At 41.5% G+C, this 17,455-nt stretch overlaps 1 protein-coding gene across 1 annotated transcript in view; it reads right to left on the reverse strand.

Moving 5' to 3' along the window:
• The window catches only part of Pdgfrl (platelet derived growth factor receptor like), a 45,952-nt gene extending 36,984 nt beyond the window's left edge, over positions 1 to 8,968 (reverse strand). The window contains exon 1 of the mRNA XM_076853753.1: positions 8,754 to 8,968. Coding sequence (XP_076709868.1) covers positions 8,754 to 8,808 — 55 coding nt within the window. The 5' untranslated portion in view covers positions 8,809 to 8,968. The remainder of the gene's footprint in view (positions 1 to 8,753) is intronic.
• Between the last annotated feature and the right edge of the window lie 8,487 nt (positions 8,969 to 17,455).

The raw sequence follows: 17,455 nt of genomic DNA on the forward strand, positions 1-17,455 counted from the left end.
CTCTCTAATGTGGAAACTAGAGAGGAAAAAGGACAAGAAAGGTGTGTGTGTTGGGGGGTGGGCAGGAATATCAGTAGATGAAAGGGAAAGCGGTGGTGGTGGTGGGGAAATACTGTGGAATGTCATTGGCCAAATTATTTTGGTATATTTTGTGCATCTACAAATATGTTGCAACAAATCCTACTATTACACACAATTGTAATGGGAAAAATACCCCCCTTTCTCATTGTCAAATCTGTTTTCATTAATTATCACAAATAATCATTATTCATTCATTTTTTAGTTTAAATAATTTTAAAGGAATATATTTCAGCTTCAGAAATATTATTCAAATTCAGTAAAATATTTCACATATGAGCTGAAATTTTCCCTTATAAACAAAAAAATATTATTCCTTGTAGTTCATTCAAAATCTGCTTTTGGTCTTATTCATCCCTGAGTTCTCACTGTTCAGTTTGAGTCTACCATTTAAATGCAGGGTCTTGGAGTCTCATGGGACTGGAGACCCAAATAGCACCGGAAGTGTACTCAAAAGACTTTGCACCATAACAAACTCTCTTTCAAAATGAAAGTGTAAAGTGGATTCTAAATTTGTCAAGAGCTGACAACATTCATGCAGAATACAAGGTCTCTTAAAGAATAAGTGCTAAACACATGCTATTTTAAAGCTTACAGATAAGTTATTAAAACTAAACATTAACTGTAGCAATGGTTCAGAGTTGAGACAATGAAATATATTTGGAGGAGGAGGATCTTATCACCAATGTTGTCGAGAGTTGGCAGCAAATAGGGGATAATAAAAAGCTGACCTACTTTAAGTTGGCATTCTTATTGTTTTGCCTTCTCTTCAGACAATGCACCCTTTATTACCTGTCTCAGGGAGGGTTGCTCCCAGGGCCCTGCCCATGGCAGGCCATTGGGCTCCAGAAACCTCAGCGAAGTCTCCTATAGCCGTGCCGTTGTCCACTCACCAAGGATAAAAAGGCGAATAGGCACCTAAGTTTCAGATGGACCGTCTGCATAAGATCAAAGGGTGACTTGATCTATGCCCACTGATTTACACAAGCATCCAAACTTATGGAACCTTAGAAATCAATTAGGTAAAGTCCTTGTGCTATAGATTAAAATAATAAAGGATGCTCTAAAAAGTTAAATAAATTGTGCATCTTTCTACTTATGAGTTGCAGATGGTAGAATAAAACTCAAGTCTCCTGATCCCTATTCCAAAGTGCTCATTTCACTATGTGGAGACAGACATTTTGTATATATTTGCAATATATGACTACACAAACCTCAGCCAACTGAGGGAATTGCAGGGCATTTGTATGAAATGGGGAAAGTGATAAGTCAGGAGAAAATCATAATCAAAACTCAATTAATTTAGACTGAACTATGAAATGATAAACTAGGATACCAGAAAAGGCTTACCTTTTGATCTTTCATTTTTCTTTTCCTTTATCCTTATGGTACTGGGGATTGAACCCAGAACCTTCAGTATGGGGGCCAACACTCTACCAACTCAGCTATATCCCCAACCCATGCCATTTGATCTTTGAGACAGAGAGGAGCCATTTAGCCTCCACTCAGTTCAGCCTGAGCCAGACTCTGGAACCAATCCTGCTACTGGGAACTCTCAGCTCAGTGCCCACTTCCGGTCCTCAGTACACTGCCTTCCTTGGGCTTGTAAGCCTTGCTCCCTGAGACCTGCTCTTTTCTGTGACCTCAGGTCTGGTTAGGACCAGCTCCTCTCCTAGGCCTTTGTTTCTTCTTATTTCCTTTCTTTCCTCTACTCCAGTTCTTCTGGGTCATAGTTCCTGCTGAACTTTCTCAATCCCCTTAAGGAATAGATCTGTGTCCTTGAACCCTGTTCTCCAAGACAGAGTTCCCAGTGCCTGTTGCTGAAACTGTTGTTTGCCTAGACTCCCACTGACCTTCATTATTTGATTTATTCACACTTGGTTCTAATGACAGCACACACAGTGGCTACCTGTACAGGATTCCTCAGCCTCTTAGAAGGAGAAGCTCTGTAACTGGTGGGAATATATCAGACAAACAGAAGTTCACTGATTCAGCAACATTAATTATGAAGCAGAAGTCTCAGCTTTGTAATAAGGTAGAAGTCACTTTTTTTTCTTTCTTTCTTTCCTTCCTTTTTTTTTGTTTTTGTTTTTGTTTTTGTTACTGGATATTGAATCCCAAGATTTTGAACATGCTAGGCAAGCACTCTACCATTGAACTACATGCCTGCCCCTAGAAGTCACATTTTCCCCCCTAAAGATAAAAATAAAAGCCTACCATGATAATGTCCAAGTTATAAACATTTTAGTCACACTATGCCTATGAGATTAATAGATCTTCAGACTAATGTCTAACTTGGTGTTTTCTTTATCATATAACAGGGGGCGATGGTGCATGCTGTAATCCCAGCGATGCAGGGGACTAAGGCAGGAAGATTGCAAGTTCAAGACCAGTCACAGCAACTTAGCAAGGTCCTAAGCAACTCAACAAAACCCTGTCTCAAAATAAAAAATAATAAGGGCTGGGCATGTGGCTCAGTGTAAAAGCTTGTCTGGGTTCAATCCCTAGTTTAAAAAAAATCACTAAATGACAATAACCTTCTGAAATCCTACAGAATTTAGTCTTTGCTGACTTCTGAACTGTCATATCCTATGTGACTGTGCTACTCAGGAACATCATATTATCTAATTACAGATATCATGTATCCAAATATTTGCTACTATATTTGCAAAAACATATGACTTTTTTGACCAAATGGATTCATCAATTGATCCAATGTATCACTGCTCCAGGTATCTGACCATAGAATTGATCTATGATTTGGTGCTAATAACACTAAATTGAAGAAGCCAGCCTGAGAAGAGTTGGAGAGCTTGTGCATAGTCATATGTGAGGCTCTGGCTTCAAGCACATGTGTGTGTGTGTGCACACTCACACACATGCAGAATCCCAGCCTAGTGGTCCCACAGATACCCAGAGAATACTGGGATTGAGGAACTGTCAAGATCCATGTCTAATTTTTTTTAAAAAATATGACTTACTTAACTATGTAAATTGGTTATATCCCAAAAGGCTTTATAAGAATTTGTATCATAAGTAAATAAAAGTGATAATCTATTAACATTGCATTTTTGAAACTATTGCATAGGATATTTCATAGAGAAATAGGTGGCAAAATTCACAGACAATAAAATATCATCATTGACTTGCCACCTACTAACTGCATGTCCTGGGAATCTATTTGCCCTTTCTCTGACTGAACTTCTTCTTCTGTAATTGAGAACGATATGGTAATAATAACTATTGCATGGATTGTTGTGAGAATTAAATGAGCTAGTGTGTTTAAAATGCTAAGAATAATGTGTGATCCATAGTAAACGCTAGTTAAGTGCTATTTGTTGCTTTGTAGTTGTTTCATGTGACTCCATGGTAAACTGGTAGTGAAACAAAGAAGCTATTATTCTTTTTGTAATTAACAGATGCCAAATAGCTTACTCCAGGTCATTGAGAAGGTAGTGAGTGCAAAGCCAGATCCTTTGACTCCAAGTCTAGAGAGTTCTCTGGTGCATGCCATTGTCTTTCCACCATAGAGATGAGCATCTTGTCGCAATTTCACTTTATTTGCATAAATCTCAGGCATAGCACCATTTTCTAAGTGGATTCTTGGATGGGCCCAGCCCTTCACAAGGAGTTCCAAGTCAAACAGAACTTGACACTGGGGATGAGAGCACAGGGGCCGGAAATGACTTTTCCAAGGCATACATTAGCATCCACAAGTGAGGAGACGCTGGTCAAAAGCTCCCAGTGAATGACCATATGTTACACAGCAAGAAGCAAGCAGGAAAAGGACCGCGATTATTCAGCATTGATTGAGAATTTCCATTCAGACCTTTTTCATGAAATCTGACCTGGCTATTGACCTCTCTAATTCTGTAGGCTTGTGTTGGAGAAGCAAATAAATTCATTAATTGAATCATTGCTGCTTAGTGGAGGATTACATGTTGAACATAGTCATTAACGTGAAAGAGCTACAGCTATTTGTTTTCGGCCCTGATGGGCAGTTAAGGGGAAAGGCCAGCCCTGAGGGTAGCATCAAGTAACCACCATACCATAAACCCTTTGAAGCAGCTCAGGTGTTCCCCCTTTTTACTTGTATAGACTGAGATGTCTTTTCTTGCTTTTCCACTCTTCCTGAAAAACCCCTTAAGAACACATACTTTTTCTAAGATTAAAAAGGTGGAAAGATTAATTAGACCTTTTCCCTTCCAGAACCCCACTCCAAAACCCCTCCCACCACTTTTTAAAGTATCATTTTCATAAAATTGCAGAGGATTCATTACTTCTGTTTCAGAATAGAATTTGAGGCATTTTCCCAGAACAGTTATTAGAACCCAGATGATGATGTGCTTCTTAAAAACCTTTATCCTCTTGGCTCTCAGTTATCTGCTGTCATTGTGCCTGTGACATCTCTACTGTCTCCTTGGCAGCTCTTCCTTCTCTTTTCTGCTCCATCTCAGCCCCCAAGGCTTAGACCTGGCAGTTTCTCTCTAATGACATTCACTCTCTAAGTGACCTCACACCATCCAAGGGCTCTGGCATCATTTACATGTTGTAAGCTGCCCTCCCTCCAGTCTTGACCTTGCCTCTGAACTCAGAGCTGAATATCCCATGGCTTGCTCAGCACTGCTGCTTAGAAAACTAGCTGGCATCTCAAATTTAATACATCTATAACTGAACTCTGAAAGTGATTTAGACCTGTTTCTTCTCCAGAGTTTCCTTTAACAGTAAATGGCAAGTCTGTGGACCCCGTTGCTCAGAACAAAAACCTCAGAGTCTTACTCGATCCTTTCCTTTATCTCCTAAACCATATTCAATCCAGGAGCAAATGCTTGTGGTTTTGACTTCAAAACTGACTCTGACCCCAGTCTCTTTTCCCTCCATCTACTTCCATAATCTTCCATATCCTTGCCCAAGCCATATTTTACTCACACTATTAAACCACCTCATAAGTAGGGTCCTGGTTTCTACCTAGAACTCAACCTTTGAAAATGTAAATCATGGACATTTTTCTGCTCAGAACCTCCAGTGACTTTCACCTAATTTAGAAGAAAGTGTTAAGTCTTCCCATGTGCTACAAGGCTTTACCATCTCCTGTTACATCTCATGGTCCTTAGGCACCATGACCATCAGCCACCTGGAAGCTGCTGCATTCAACATGGCCTTGACCTGAATGCAGGGCTCTTCTTTCCAACATCTGTAGGGGTTGCTTCCTCACCTTGGCATCATGCACCTCTCATGTCTCACCCTGGGTTATTGGTTGAATTGTGTCCCTCAAAAAGACATGTTCAAGTCCTAACCCCTGGTACCTGTGAATGTGAACTCCTTGGGATAGGGTCTTTACAGATATAATCTAGTTAAGATGAAGACAGAAGATAGGGTCTCATCCAGTATGACTGATGTTCTTATGAAAAGAGGAGAGACACACCAAGAGGAAAATGCCACATGAGGACAGAGATACACACAAAGAAGACAGCCATGTGACATCAGCTGCATTGGGGTGATGCAGAGGTAAGCCACAGACACTACTAGATGGAGGCTCAAAAACATTCTGATCAGAGTTTCAGAAGCAACAAGATCCCGCTGAAACTTTGGATTGCTAGCCTCCAGAACTGCAAGAGAATAAGCTTCTGTTGTTTAAAGCTACCTGATTCATGGTTTAGATTGAGCATCTCTAATCCAAAATCCAAAATGCTCCAAAATCCAGAACTTTTTGAGTACCAACATGACATCACAATAGAAAATTCCATACCCATCGTGTGTGGTGACACACACCTGTAATCCCAGTGGCTAGGGAGGCTGAGGCAGGGGGATTGTGAGTTCAAAGCCAGCCTCAGCAACTTAGTGAGGCCCTCAGAAACTCACTGCTACCCTGTCTTTAAATAAAATATTTTAAAAAGGGGATAGGGATATGACCCAATGGTTAAGTGCCCCTATATCCTGGTACCCACCCCACCCCCCAAAAAAAGAAAGAAAAATAAAGTAAATTCCATACTCAACTTCAGGTGACATGTCACAGTCAAAATACAGATGCACTAAAAATATTGTACATAAGGCATATATTAAACATAAATGAAATTTATGTTTAGACTTAGGTCCCATCTTTATTATAATCATTATATATGCAAATATTACAAAATCTGAGATATAAAACATGTCTAATTATAAGCATTTCAGATAAGGGATACTCAACTTGTTTGTTATAGCAGCCACAGGGAACTAATACACCTGGGTTAATGATTCTTCATGCCACTTATCAATTCCCAAAATTATGTCTTGTTTATTATTTATTTATTTTTAAAAAGTACACGGCCTGATTTTTTTAAATATTTATTTTTTAGGTGTAGATGGACACAATACAATGCCTTTATTTTTATGTAGTGCTGAGGATTGAACCTGGGTCCCACCCATGCTAGGTGAGCACTCTACCGCAGAGCCACAATCCCAGCCCCATGTCTTGTTTATTTATTATCTGTCCTCTCCATTTGCTTATGAGTACCTCTAACTGGGATCTTGGGCAATTCAATCACTGTTTTCATGCCACAGTTTCATGCTACTGAGGCATGAAATGTGCACCTCTAATCACCCCCACCTCATGAAGAGAAATAACGTTTCTAAAAACATAACTCACATTAGAATTAGGCATGGCAAACTTTACTAGGTTAGGACAGATGTTCGCCCCCACTTGCAGGGAATCCTTTTCCTCCTCATAAAAACCTCTCTCCCAGATGTGATCTCAAAAGCCAAAAGGCCATGGGACAAGCCAAGCCTTGGGTCTACAGTTTGTGATTTGGGATCAGAAGCAGGCGGCATTGGGATCAATCTGCCAATCAGAGACCAGCATTGAAAGGACTTCCAGTACGACTTTCCTTGGTTGTTCCTGGTCTGAGCCTGCCCCACAACTCAAAACAGAAAAAAATAAATAAAAAATAAAAAGCACCAAAAATAATTCTGGCTAGGCTGGGAAAAATGTTATATAACTTAATAAAGCAAATTTACTGCCAAGTATGTGTTCAATATTTTATCCATGGTCTATAAATCATACATATGGACTTTAAAAAACAAAATAACAGCACTATTTTCACACATAAAATTTGTTCATTATTTCTTATAGAATATTCAGTCTGTATTCAACTTAATACTGAATGAATCACATTTTGTTTAAACAGATGCTAATTAATTTAGGCAGATGTTGGTAACAATTCACATGATCTGGGTACACCTTGGCCGAAGACATCTCCTGAACCTCTGAGACTGGCATCTTGGGTATAAACAAAATGAATGGACTATTTGGAATTATTTTGTCTGGCCATCTCCTTTCCTATTCAAAAAAATGGTACCAAATACTGCATTTCCTTTATTTCAACTGTCACATACAGAGACCTGCCAGGACCATTTTAATATTGGATTTTACAAACTGAACTCATGCCAACTTCTCTCCGGGCAAAGAGTAAACACTGCTCCTCCAGCGGAACTCTGCCTATATTTTATTATGCATGGCTCTAGGCTGAAGGATCCTCATGCTCAACTTCAAGTCCCACAAACCACCCTGAACTTCCCAAACTAGAATTTTTTTTTTCCTCTTCAAATGATTATAATTTCACAGGAAAGAAAGGCACTGTTCAGGATTGAGGAGTGTTTTAAAATTTGAACCAGGTTGAGCTAGTGTGAGGTGGCATAACAGCAAAAAAACTGCTTTCCAACCAAATCTAAGCAAATGCATGGCTGTAGCCAAGGAATTTCAAGGGAGGTTTGAGGAAACCAGGATGTAACCAGATGAAAGATGTACTGTAAAAATAACAACAATTAAAGAGGCAAACCAAACAGCAGATAACACTACTACACAAATAGAATATATATGATCTATACCGTATATGTGTGTATGTGCCTATACATACCTATATAATAATACACACACACACACACACACACACACACACAAATAAAACCGGACCCTATGGTTTTGAGTCCACACAACAGGAAGAACCACAAGCAGGCACACGTTTCAAAAAGTACAGGGATGTACAGCTCCTTTATGAGGTACAAAAATGCATTTTTTCTTCGCCTTTTTCCATCCCATTAGAAATGAAGCAACGTGACAGCAGTGGGGGTTGAGGTTTAAGGTTTCACAAAAATTTCTGGTCAAAGACTTATGCAGATCTTGCAGGATTTAAGCCCAAACTGGTATACGCAGGACTGCGAGGGAGGACCCTTGGAATTTTGTGCAAGAATTTTGCGTAAGAATCAGCAATTGCCTTGCTTGGGTGGCACCCGCACTCAGTAGCTGAGGTCCGACTGCAGCGCGGAAATGGAAGCGATCTACCCCTCCCGCGCCACCTCCCAGACCGACACGTTGACACCGGGGTTGGACCAGGCTCTGGCCGAGGATGCTCCGTTTGCCCGCGGAGGGCTTTTTTGCCCCAGAGGGCTGGAGCGGACCTGATGGGTTCCTGAGGGTCCAAGTAACTGCCACTTTCTCAGAAGGCTAGCAAGAGAGGTGGAGAGCAGAAGAAAGGAGACCCTCTTTTCAGGGGGCAGGTGCACCAGGCAGGGAGTCGTGGGAGCAGAACCACAGACTGCCGAAGTAAGAGGAACTGTTGGCCAGAGCAAGACGGGGACTGGGGGTCGGGGGGCTATAGGCAGCACAAGCCCGATCGTATCCATCCAGAGTCACTCACCATTCTCCAGCACCTCGAGCACCAGGAGAAGACCGAGCAGCAGCCAGACCTTCATCTTCAGGGCTGGGGACTGCGGGTCCGTGGCGCGGCGCTGAGGGCTGCGCAGGACGGGGCAGGGCAGGGCAGGGGCGCAGGGGGAGGCGGCGGGCGAGGGGCGCCGCCTCCAAGCCGCGGCGGCAGCACGGGGCGGGCGGCTGGGAGGCTGCAGCTGGAGGATTCGGTTTCATGAGGAGGAACACAATTTGGGGGGAAAGTTAGAGATTTTTTTTTTTTTTTTAATTCCCTGTGTAATGTGACCCCTCCTGCCCCCTGGCGGAGCGGTGAAGAGCAGTACTACTTCTGAATTCTGAGGAAGGTCTAAAGGCAAAATGACAATAACCATGCCTTGGTTTTTCTCCAAGTCTCAGCGTTTTTATCAAGTTTACAAGTTCGAGAAGTGGCACCCGCACTCGGTAGCTGAGGTCCGACCTGTGGATATGGATGGAGTCACACAACTATAACTATGCAAATGTCACCAGCGCTTACTCCACCTGCTCAAACAGGGCCGTAGTGCTCTGTAAAAAGTTCCCCCTAAACTTGTTTGATCCCAGAAGGTCAGTCTCTGTCTGTCTGCCTGCCTGCTTTTCTGTCGGTCTGTCTGCCTCTCTCATTTGTTGCACTGTTGTCCTTCATTATTCCTGCTGTCACCCTATGACTGGACAGAGATGGGCTATGCACCCAGGACTGAACCTACTGAAAAAGGAGTAAGGAGCATCTTACTACAGCTGAGACATATGAGGGGAGGTGCCAAATATGGAAGAGTCTGCATTGCCAGCAGAAGGACTCCCAGCTGGTCAACTCCTTCCCACTAAGGTTTTGGAGGAACTGCTTGCTCCTTTAGTATACAGAAAACCCACTGCTCTGCAGAACACTATACAGGTGTTTAGGAGGATCGTGCCCCAACCCCCAAAATCCAAGTAACCGTATCAGTACCCTCCTCCCATCTTTTGTCAGCGCTCTGGGCTCCTTGTAAGTATAGGATTCATTTTCTCCAAGTAGGCTCTTCAGTTCTAATAACTGAATCCCATTCTCATGCACATTAAGAAACCCAGAAAAGGGCTCGGTGCTGTCAGTGTCAGTAGTCTCCTCTACTCAGAAAGCTGAGGGGGAGAGTGTCCTGGGCCCTGAAATTCCCTACCAGCCTGAACAGCATAATGACACTGTCTTTTAAAACCAAACCAAACCAAACCAAAAAAGGTTAAAAGATATTCCTATGTACCCACCTGTGTCCTCACCATGAAGCATTTGGAGATGACTAAGATGAAAAGGAAAAAAGTAAAAAAAAAAAAAAAAAAAAAAAAAGAAAATACAATTACGTGCTAAGTTGTAGGACGCATACTATTAATACTAGAGAATTTCAGGAAGATGAGTGATCAGTACAGGCTGAAGGAGAGTTGGAAATCACAGAGGCTCATAGCTTGAATTTGGAGAGCCAAGGGAGGAGGGAGGGCAGAGGAAAGCATCCTTTGAGCTGGTCAGTGGGGCATCGGTGAAGGCACAAAGCAAGACTGGCCCAGTAGCCTTGGTTGATCACAGGAGAGGGCAGATTCATTGTGAAAGTAAAGTGGGAAAGATGAATGCATTGACAATCCAGGGCTGCGGACAGTGGGGCTGTGGTGTGGTGCGGTATGGCAGAGGACTTAGGCATTGTTTGCCCCTCAGCAGAGAAAGGTGAGAGGTTCTTGAGTTTGTGGTCCCACAAGATGAAAGCAGTTTGCAGTGTGAGAATGCCAGTGTGTATCCCCCAGGTGAGAAGCAGGGCCTCAGTGGGAAGCCAATCTCATTGTAGTGTTAGCACCAAATATTACTACTACAGACTCCTGGACTGGAAGTAACAGGAAGGAGACTTCTCCCTTACCCCCAAGGTGAGAGGTGCGGGAGCATAGAAACGAGTGTTTCTTAGCTGCTTCCTGCAGGAAGAATCAAGACTTCTATGTTCTATTGCTAACTATAGCTTTGCTATCCACTTACACTGTTTATGGGGAAAACTGTTATCTGGGAATAGAAAAGGCCAAGGACTCTCAACTCCTCTCATGACTCATTTAACCTTCCAGGATCTTGCATTCATAAAGGGAGGGAACTAAACTTGAGGATTGTGTGAACAGATGTGCACTGTGTGTTTGATGTTATGGTTATGAAGACTAGGACATTGTCCCATCATGGCCACTTTTAAGGAGTGGAGACTAGCCTGGAGATAAGCATTTAGATTACTGCAGAACTGTGTGTCATTGTCATTAATGTAGACCAATGCCAAAATTTATTGACTGACAATAAATTCACAGGGTATAGTATTTTCACCTGTAGAAAGAAGTTCACTGAATACTTGTGGGTCACCTGATAGTCATAAGTTGGGCAATCACAAGTTCTTTTATTCAAGTCTTAATTTCTAATATCTATAACACTCAAATCACACATCATACTTCACACAATTATATATATTTAACAGAAAGGCTAAGAATGGGTTAAGGCAGCCATAGGGGTTCAGTCAGATGAACTGAGAGGAAAGGCAGAGAACAGGTACTAATGGTGATTAGATTAGATGTTCAGGGTGTCAAAATGCAGGAACTTATTCTATGCCAAGGTCTAGACAGACAGCAATTTCAGAGTGTCCATTTGGAGTTTCAGCTTGGAGTGGGTCATGCATAGTTGTCGTGAGCAGGAGAATCCATGCTCTGCTGAAGCTAGATGGCCCAGGAAATTGAAGCTTTGTCACTATGGCAAATATGTTGATGAGTGACCAGGAGACAGGATCCAGTCTCGGGGTGCTCCTTGAGTGAGGAGTCTTGAGTGAGGGGGTTGCTTCATTTGGTGATATAAGTTTGATAATGCCCATGCATCCATGTGCTTCTGATTAATTTGATACATTTACAGATGATCATTTTTATCAGCTCGATTAAATTTATTTGTCAGTTTGTGCCTTATAGTCGTGCTAGGCAAATGGTGGTTGTTGACTTGTACAACCAAGGTGTAGAGTCATTCCAGCTGGGCACTTAAGCTCAAAATGCAGTAGCTTATGGCAAGGTGCTTTCCAAAATGGAGTAACTCAGGTGTAGGCAAGTCTGAGAGCTCCTGTTCTATGTATCATGGAGTAACTCAGAGCAGGGCACAGAGCCTGTTCTCCACAGTCACCTTCTGGGGAGGATTCTGAGCAAAACCTCCTGGAGTGCATGCTGGTTTATGTAGATCTGTCTGGCTGCCTCAGCTTGGGGTCCCTTTTCACCCTGAGTCTGTGAGTTGAGTGCTTCACACTCCCTCTCTATTGGAGCCTGGGCTTCAGTCTAGAGTTCCCTCTTGCTGGCTCCACCAGGTAGCTGGGTCCTGTTCTCTGTTTTACCCCACTGGAGCCCTAAGTCCACCCTTCTTTTGCCATTGGCATCAATTGTCACTTCCCTGGTTGGACCTGCTATCCTTTCTCATTCAGAGTGTGGCTGCAGCCCACTAACTGATCTCTCCATCTCTCCTTCTTGTGTGTTAATGGATGATCTCCCTAGCAATTTGATGCATCTTCAAATAAAACTCACCCTGCCTCCACCCTTCCGAGGCATTCCAGCAAGGCTCATCATCTGGAGTTCTTGGCCTTTGCTTATCTCTCTGGCTTCCTCCTATGTGGTCACTCCCATCCTGCCCTCCATTCCTCATGGTACTTGCCCCCACTTTCTGCACCCCTAGCCACCACTCCTGCTGCTCCTGCCCCAAGAGTCCCCCCTCCATTTGATCATCTGCTTTCCTTTTGTCCCACCCCACTAATTTTTCATAAGATTAGCAGCCTCACTAATCTTGCAAGGTTTAGCTCCATCTCACATCTTGCCAGTTGTCCTATGTACACCTCCACAATGGCACTGATGACAGAACTCAGAATTTAGTTGTAATCTGTTTATGCGTTTCTTCTGTGCTACCAACTATGAGTTCAAAAGTAGAAAGTGTGCCTTATAAAAGTTGGCATTGCACCACCAGTTCCTAGAAAATAATAATTATTTATTAGGAATTAATTATGTTTCAAGTAGAGTGTTAGGTCCATAGATCCTTACCATACACGTATTATTGATCCTATCAAACAGGCCTATGAGGTAGGCACTATTGTTATCCCCATTTCGTGGATAAGGATGCCCAAAGTCAAACTTGTAGTAAGTTATAATTCAGGTTTTATTTTTCTGTGGGTCTAAATCACAATTCTGCTGGTTAAAATGAGCTGTTGCTATCCCTACAAATGAAGGCTCTTAAGCAGGGTTCCCCTGATCTACAGACAGGAAAGGCTCTAAAGATGCTCTTCTTAAATTCCTGAAATCAGAGGGGAGTCCTTTGTGGTTATTCTAATAGACATGTCAATAGAGAGCTTAAAATTTAAAATGAACAGAATCACGAGCTGTCCCATGGAGCCAGGGATTCCTGCTCCGCTTTTTGCAGGAGTAGGGAGGTATCGGTACTGCCGTAAAAGCAGCCATGAGAAGAAAACAGCTGAAATTTTTAATGAATTAACACCTGAATGAAGACTGACTGGCACAAGAGTTGAGGGTCCCTGTGAGCCCCAGACACAAGGAGAATCCAAAATCCACTCTAACGAGAATCTTTGCTGATTGTTCATAAGAAGGAGCAGACAGAAGACCTGAGAAAACCTCCTTCAAGGGTGCACGGGATGAAAACTTGCCTTCTTCCTGAACTTTTCTCTCACATAAAGCAAAAGCTGAAAGCCACTGGATGAGGGAGGGGAAAGCCTTCCACCTGTGGTTCCAGGCAAAGGCTGCCTCTGTAGATGGAGGATTGGGAGGAAGAGCCATCTGCAGTGGGGCTAAGAGGCGGCTCTCCTCCGGGATCCTGTACTGACACAAAGCAGAGGTCTGCTGCTGTGCTGTGAGGGACAGGAAACTTGCTCCTCCTTCCTCCAAGCCCCTCTACTGACACAGGCCAATTTCTGTGCCTTTGGGAGGAAGGACAGCAACACTAAGGAAGGCCTCTGGTTAAGGCCCAGGCATAAAAGGCCTCCTTATGACTGAGCTGACACAAGACATGCAAAAATGACCTTAGGAGGCTTGGACTGAGACAGAAGCCACTGTGGTCACCATTGCCAAGGGGCAAGAATGTAAAGAAACTCCCTGGGTGTTCTGGGCATGCAGCCCGCTGAAAGCCAGCAGTTAATCAGGAATACGAGAAAGCGTAGAAAGTGTGATTGCTGGATTATATGGTAAGAGTACATTTAGTTTTGGAATAAACTGCCAACTGTCTTCTAAAGTGGCTGTACCATTTTGCATTCCCACTAGATGTTGTTTCACATCTCCATCAGCATTTGGTGTCAGTGTTTGGGATGTTGACCATTCTAATAGGGAAACGTTTAGTGCTATCTCCTTATTTTCATTTGCAATTTGCTAGTGACATAATGTTGAGCTTTTTTCATATGCTCATTTACCACATTTATATCTTCTTTGGTGAGGTATTTGTTCAGATTTTTTACCCATTATTTGCTTGGGTTGTTTGTACCTTATTTAAGGTGACTTTTACCCAACAAAGCTGACATAAAAGTGGGTGGGGATAGAACAGTGTTAAGAAGGCAGGTCACAGACCACAGACTTGGTTTGAATTTACTAATTAGTAATTGTGTGAACTGGGCAATTGACTTATTTTCTCTGCCACTGCCTGGATTCTTACCTCAGATTTTGTACTATTGCTTCTACATCACTCAGTGGAAAAGCCAGATATAACACTACGTATGTATGATTCCATGCATGTTGGAAAGACATTTTTGATGTGTTTGCATTTAACACTGATCAGAAAGCAACAAACCTGGATGAAACTCATAATGGTTGTCTTTAAATCATGTGATTACAGGAGTCCTTTTAAAATGTGTATTTTCTACATTCACAAAGTATTCTACCAGGAATAAGAATTGTTTTTATAATCAGAAAAATTGCTTTCTTTAAAAAAAATGATACATTAGACAGGAAATAAATTTAGTTGATTTCACTCCACCCTCTATTTCATGTTTAATGACTAAATTGTGTTTTATTGTATTCATAATGTATAAATAGCTTTTCATTAAATCTTTTTGTCTTGTTTTTAAACAGTAACATTCAGAGAAAGAAAATCTGGGCAAAGCACAAAGCTACAAAGTACATACTGAAGAAGATGCTAGAATACTGGCTGACTCTTGAGGTAGGCTGCCGCAGTCTGGCTGGGCACAATTCAGGAGCCACTTGTCAAAAGAAACTAACTTTATTTTTAGAACCACACATGCCAAACAAAACAGCTCCTCAGGAAAAAACCCTCAGGGCCCAACTGCCACCACCGGCTTCCCACAAGCCACACACCCCAACCCAGCCTCTTCCTCCCACAATCCTCCTGCTCTTGAGGCCGATTGGCTGGGTCGCATGGGCGGAGCCAAAAAAGTCCCCCAATGAGCAGCTCAGTGGTCTGAAAGGGCAGGGAAACAGCCCAATGAGCATCACCGCAGAGGAGCCAATCAGCTAGATGTTGCTAGATGTTGCTGGGGCCACTGTGAGCCAATCATTAGCTGGTAGTCTGAAAGGGCAGGGAAACAGCTCAATGAGCATCTCCACAGAGGAGCCAATCAGCTAGGTGTTGCTGGGGCCGCTGTGAGCCAATCATCAGCTGGCAGTCTGAAAGTTTGCTGGAGCCCCTTCGGCTGTGGCTCTCAACAGTAGGCGATGTGGAAGACCTGGGGAGAGGAAAAATGGCGCCACATTATGAAGAAGTTTGGCATTAATGAAGAGTAGCACTGGGTCACTCTGCCTGTGTTTTCTTTTCTTTTCTTTCTTTCTTTCTTTTTTCTTTTTTCTTTTTTTTTTTTTTTTTGGTACCAGTGATTAAACCAGGGTGCTTAACCACTGAGACATATCCCTATCTCTTTTTATTTTTATTTTGAGACAGAGTCTTATTAGTTTGCTTGCAGTCTTACAGAGTTGTTGAGGCTGGCTTTGATCCTCCTGTCTCAGCCTCCAGAATCCCTAAGATTACAGGTGTGCACCAAGGTACCCAGCTGTATTTTATTTATAAAAGAAAACTTAACAAAACACTACCTAATTAATCCATTCAAAAGTATTGAAAACCCCCACAGAATTATGACAGGAAATGATGAAAATAATAAAAATACTCTTTCATGTCTGTTACCCTTCCTATTAGCGACAAAGTATTACATAGACACACTATCATTTAATTTTCTCCTTTGTAGATACTTTGATTGTTTTAAAAAATCTTCGGTAAAACTACCACACAAACTATTCTTATCCCAACTTCTTTGTACCCATGAGTATATCTATAGACACTTGGAAGTGAGATTATTTAGCCAAAGTTCATGATATTTAATATTTTTGATAAATGCTACCAGCTTTCCCTTCTGCAAAGCTGTCCATATTTATAACCAGTTCGACTTTCCTCAGGAGCATGTATGCTGACCTATTTCTTTACTGCTCCACCAACACTGAATGTGACCATTCTTTCAATTTTTATAACCTGATAGAGGCGAAAATCACATTGTGTTCTTTCAGTTCCCATTCTGTTTATTATTATTGAAGCTGAGCATCTTATCATGTGTTTATTAGTCACATATATTTGTCTATTTTTGAAAACTGAGTTCTTTTTATTTTTGCTTTATAATAACAGTTTTATATGTATACATATACACACATATGTACTAGCTATTGAGCTTTTGTATGTTTTACAAATTTTAGACCATTTTCACCCTTCGTTTGTGTTTTTGTTAATGATGCCTTTCTTCAAGCAATTAAAGCACATATTTAATCAATTACATTTTTCAATAACTTCCTTCATGGCTTCTGGGTTTTATGTCTCTTCTGCCTGTAATTATCAAACTAAATCATGATATTTTGTAATTTTGTTGTTCATGTGTAGACTTTAAATCTCCCTATAATTTATTTTTGGTATGGCTGGTTAGATGTTTAGCTTTTTATTTTTTTGTAGGATGGTCATTATTTCACCATTTGGTTTTTTTTCTTTTTTGAGCTGGCATTTAGTATGTATTAAATACATATGTAAATGGATCTTTTTTATTTTATTCTACTGTATTTTTATACCTTAGGGAAATACCACACTGTGTTCATTGCTATGGATGTGTAGTGGGTTTTATTCTTTGGGCCAAGGATGCACTTCATCATTTTTTCTTCTGTTGATTATCCTTGTACATTTTCTTTTCCAAATTAATTTAGAATCAGCATGTCGATCTCCAGAACTGTGAAAAAAATATCTTTCTGCTGTTTAAGCCACTTAATTTGTCATTATTTTTGTAATGGCAGCCCTAGAAAACTGATATAACAGTCCAGAAAAGGATGGGAGTAGGATTCCAAGAAATATAAGGGCTTTCCAAGACATGTAGTTTCATTTTTTTAAATATATTTTTTAAGTTGTTGATAGACCTTTATTTATTTATATGTGGTGCTGAGAATCAAACCCAGTGCCTCACACATGCCAGGCAAGTGTACTACATGTAGCTTCTTCTTCTTCTTTTTTTTATTTTTTGTAGATGAATAGCATGCCTTTATTTTATTTATCTTTATGTGGTGCTGAGGATCGAACCCAGTGCCTCACATGTGCTAGACAAGCGCTCTGCCACTGAGCTATAGCCCCAGTCCCTCACATGTAGCTTCTTAAATCACATAAATCTCAAGATGAATTTGAATTTGAAAAATAACATTGCC

The sequence above is a fragment of the Callospermophilus lateralis genome, chromosome 4, assembly GCF_048772815.1.
Source record: "Callospermophilus lateralis isolate mCalLat2 chromosome 4, mCalLat2.hap1, whole genome shotgun sequence".
Lineage (NCBI taxonomy): Eukaryota > Metazoa > Chordata > Mammalia > Rodentia > Sciuridae > Callospermophilus > Callospermophilus lateralis.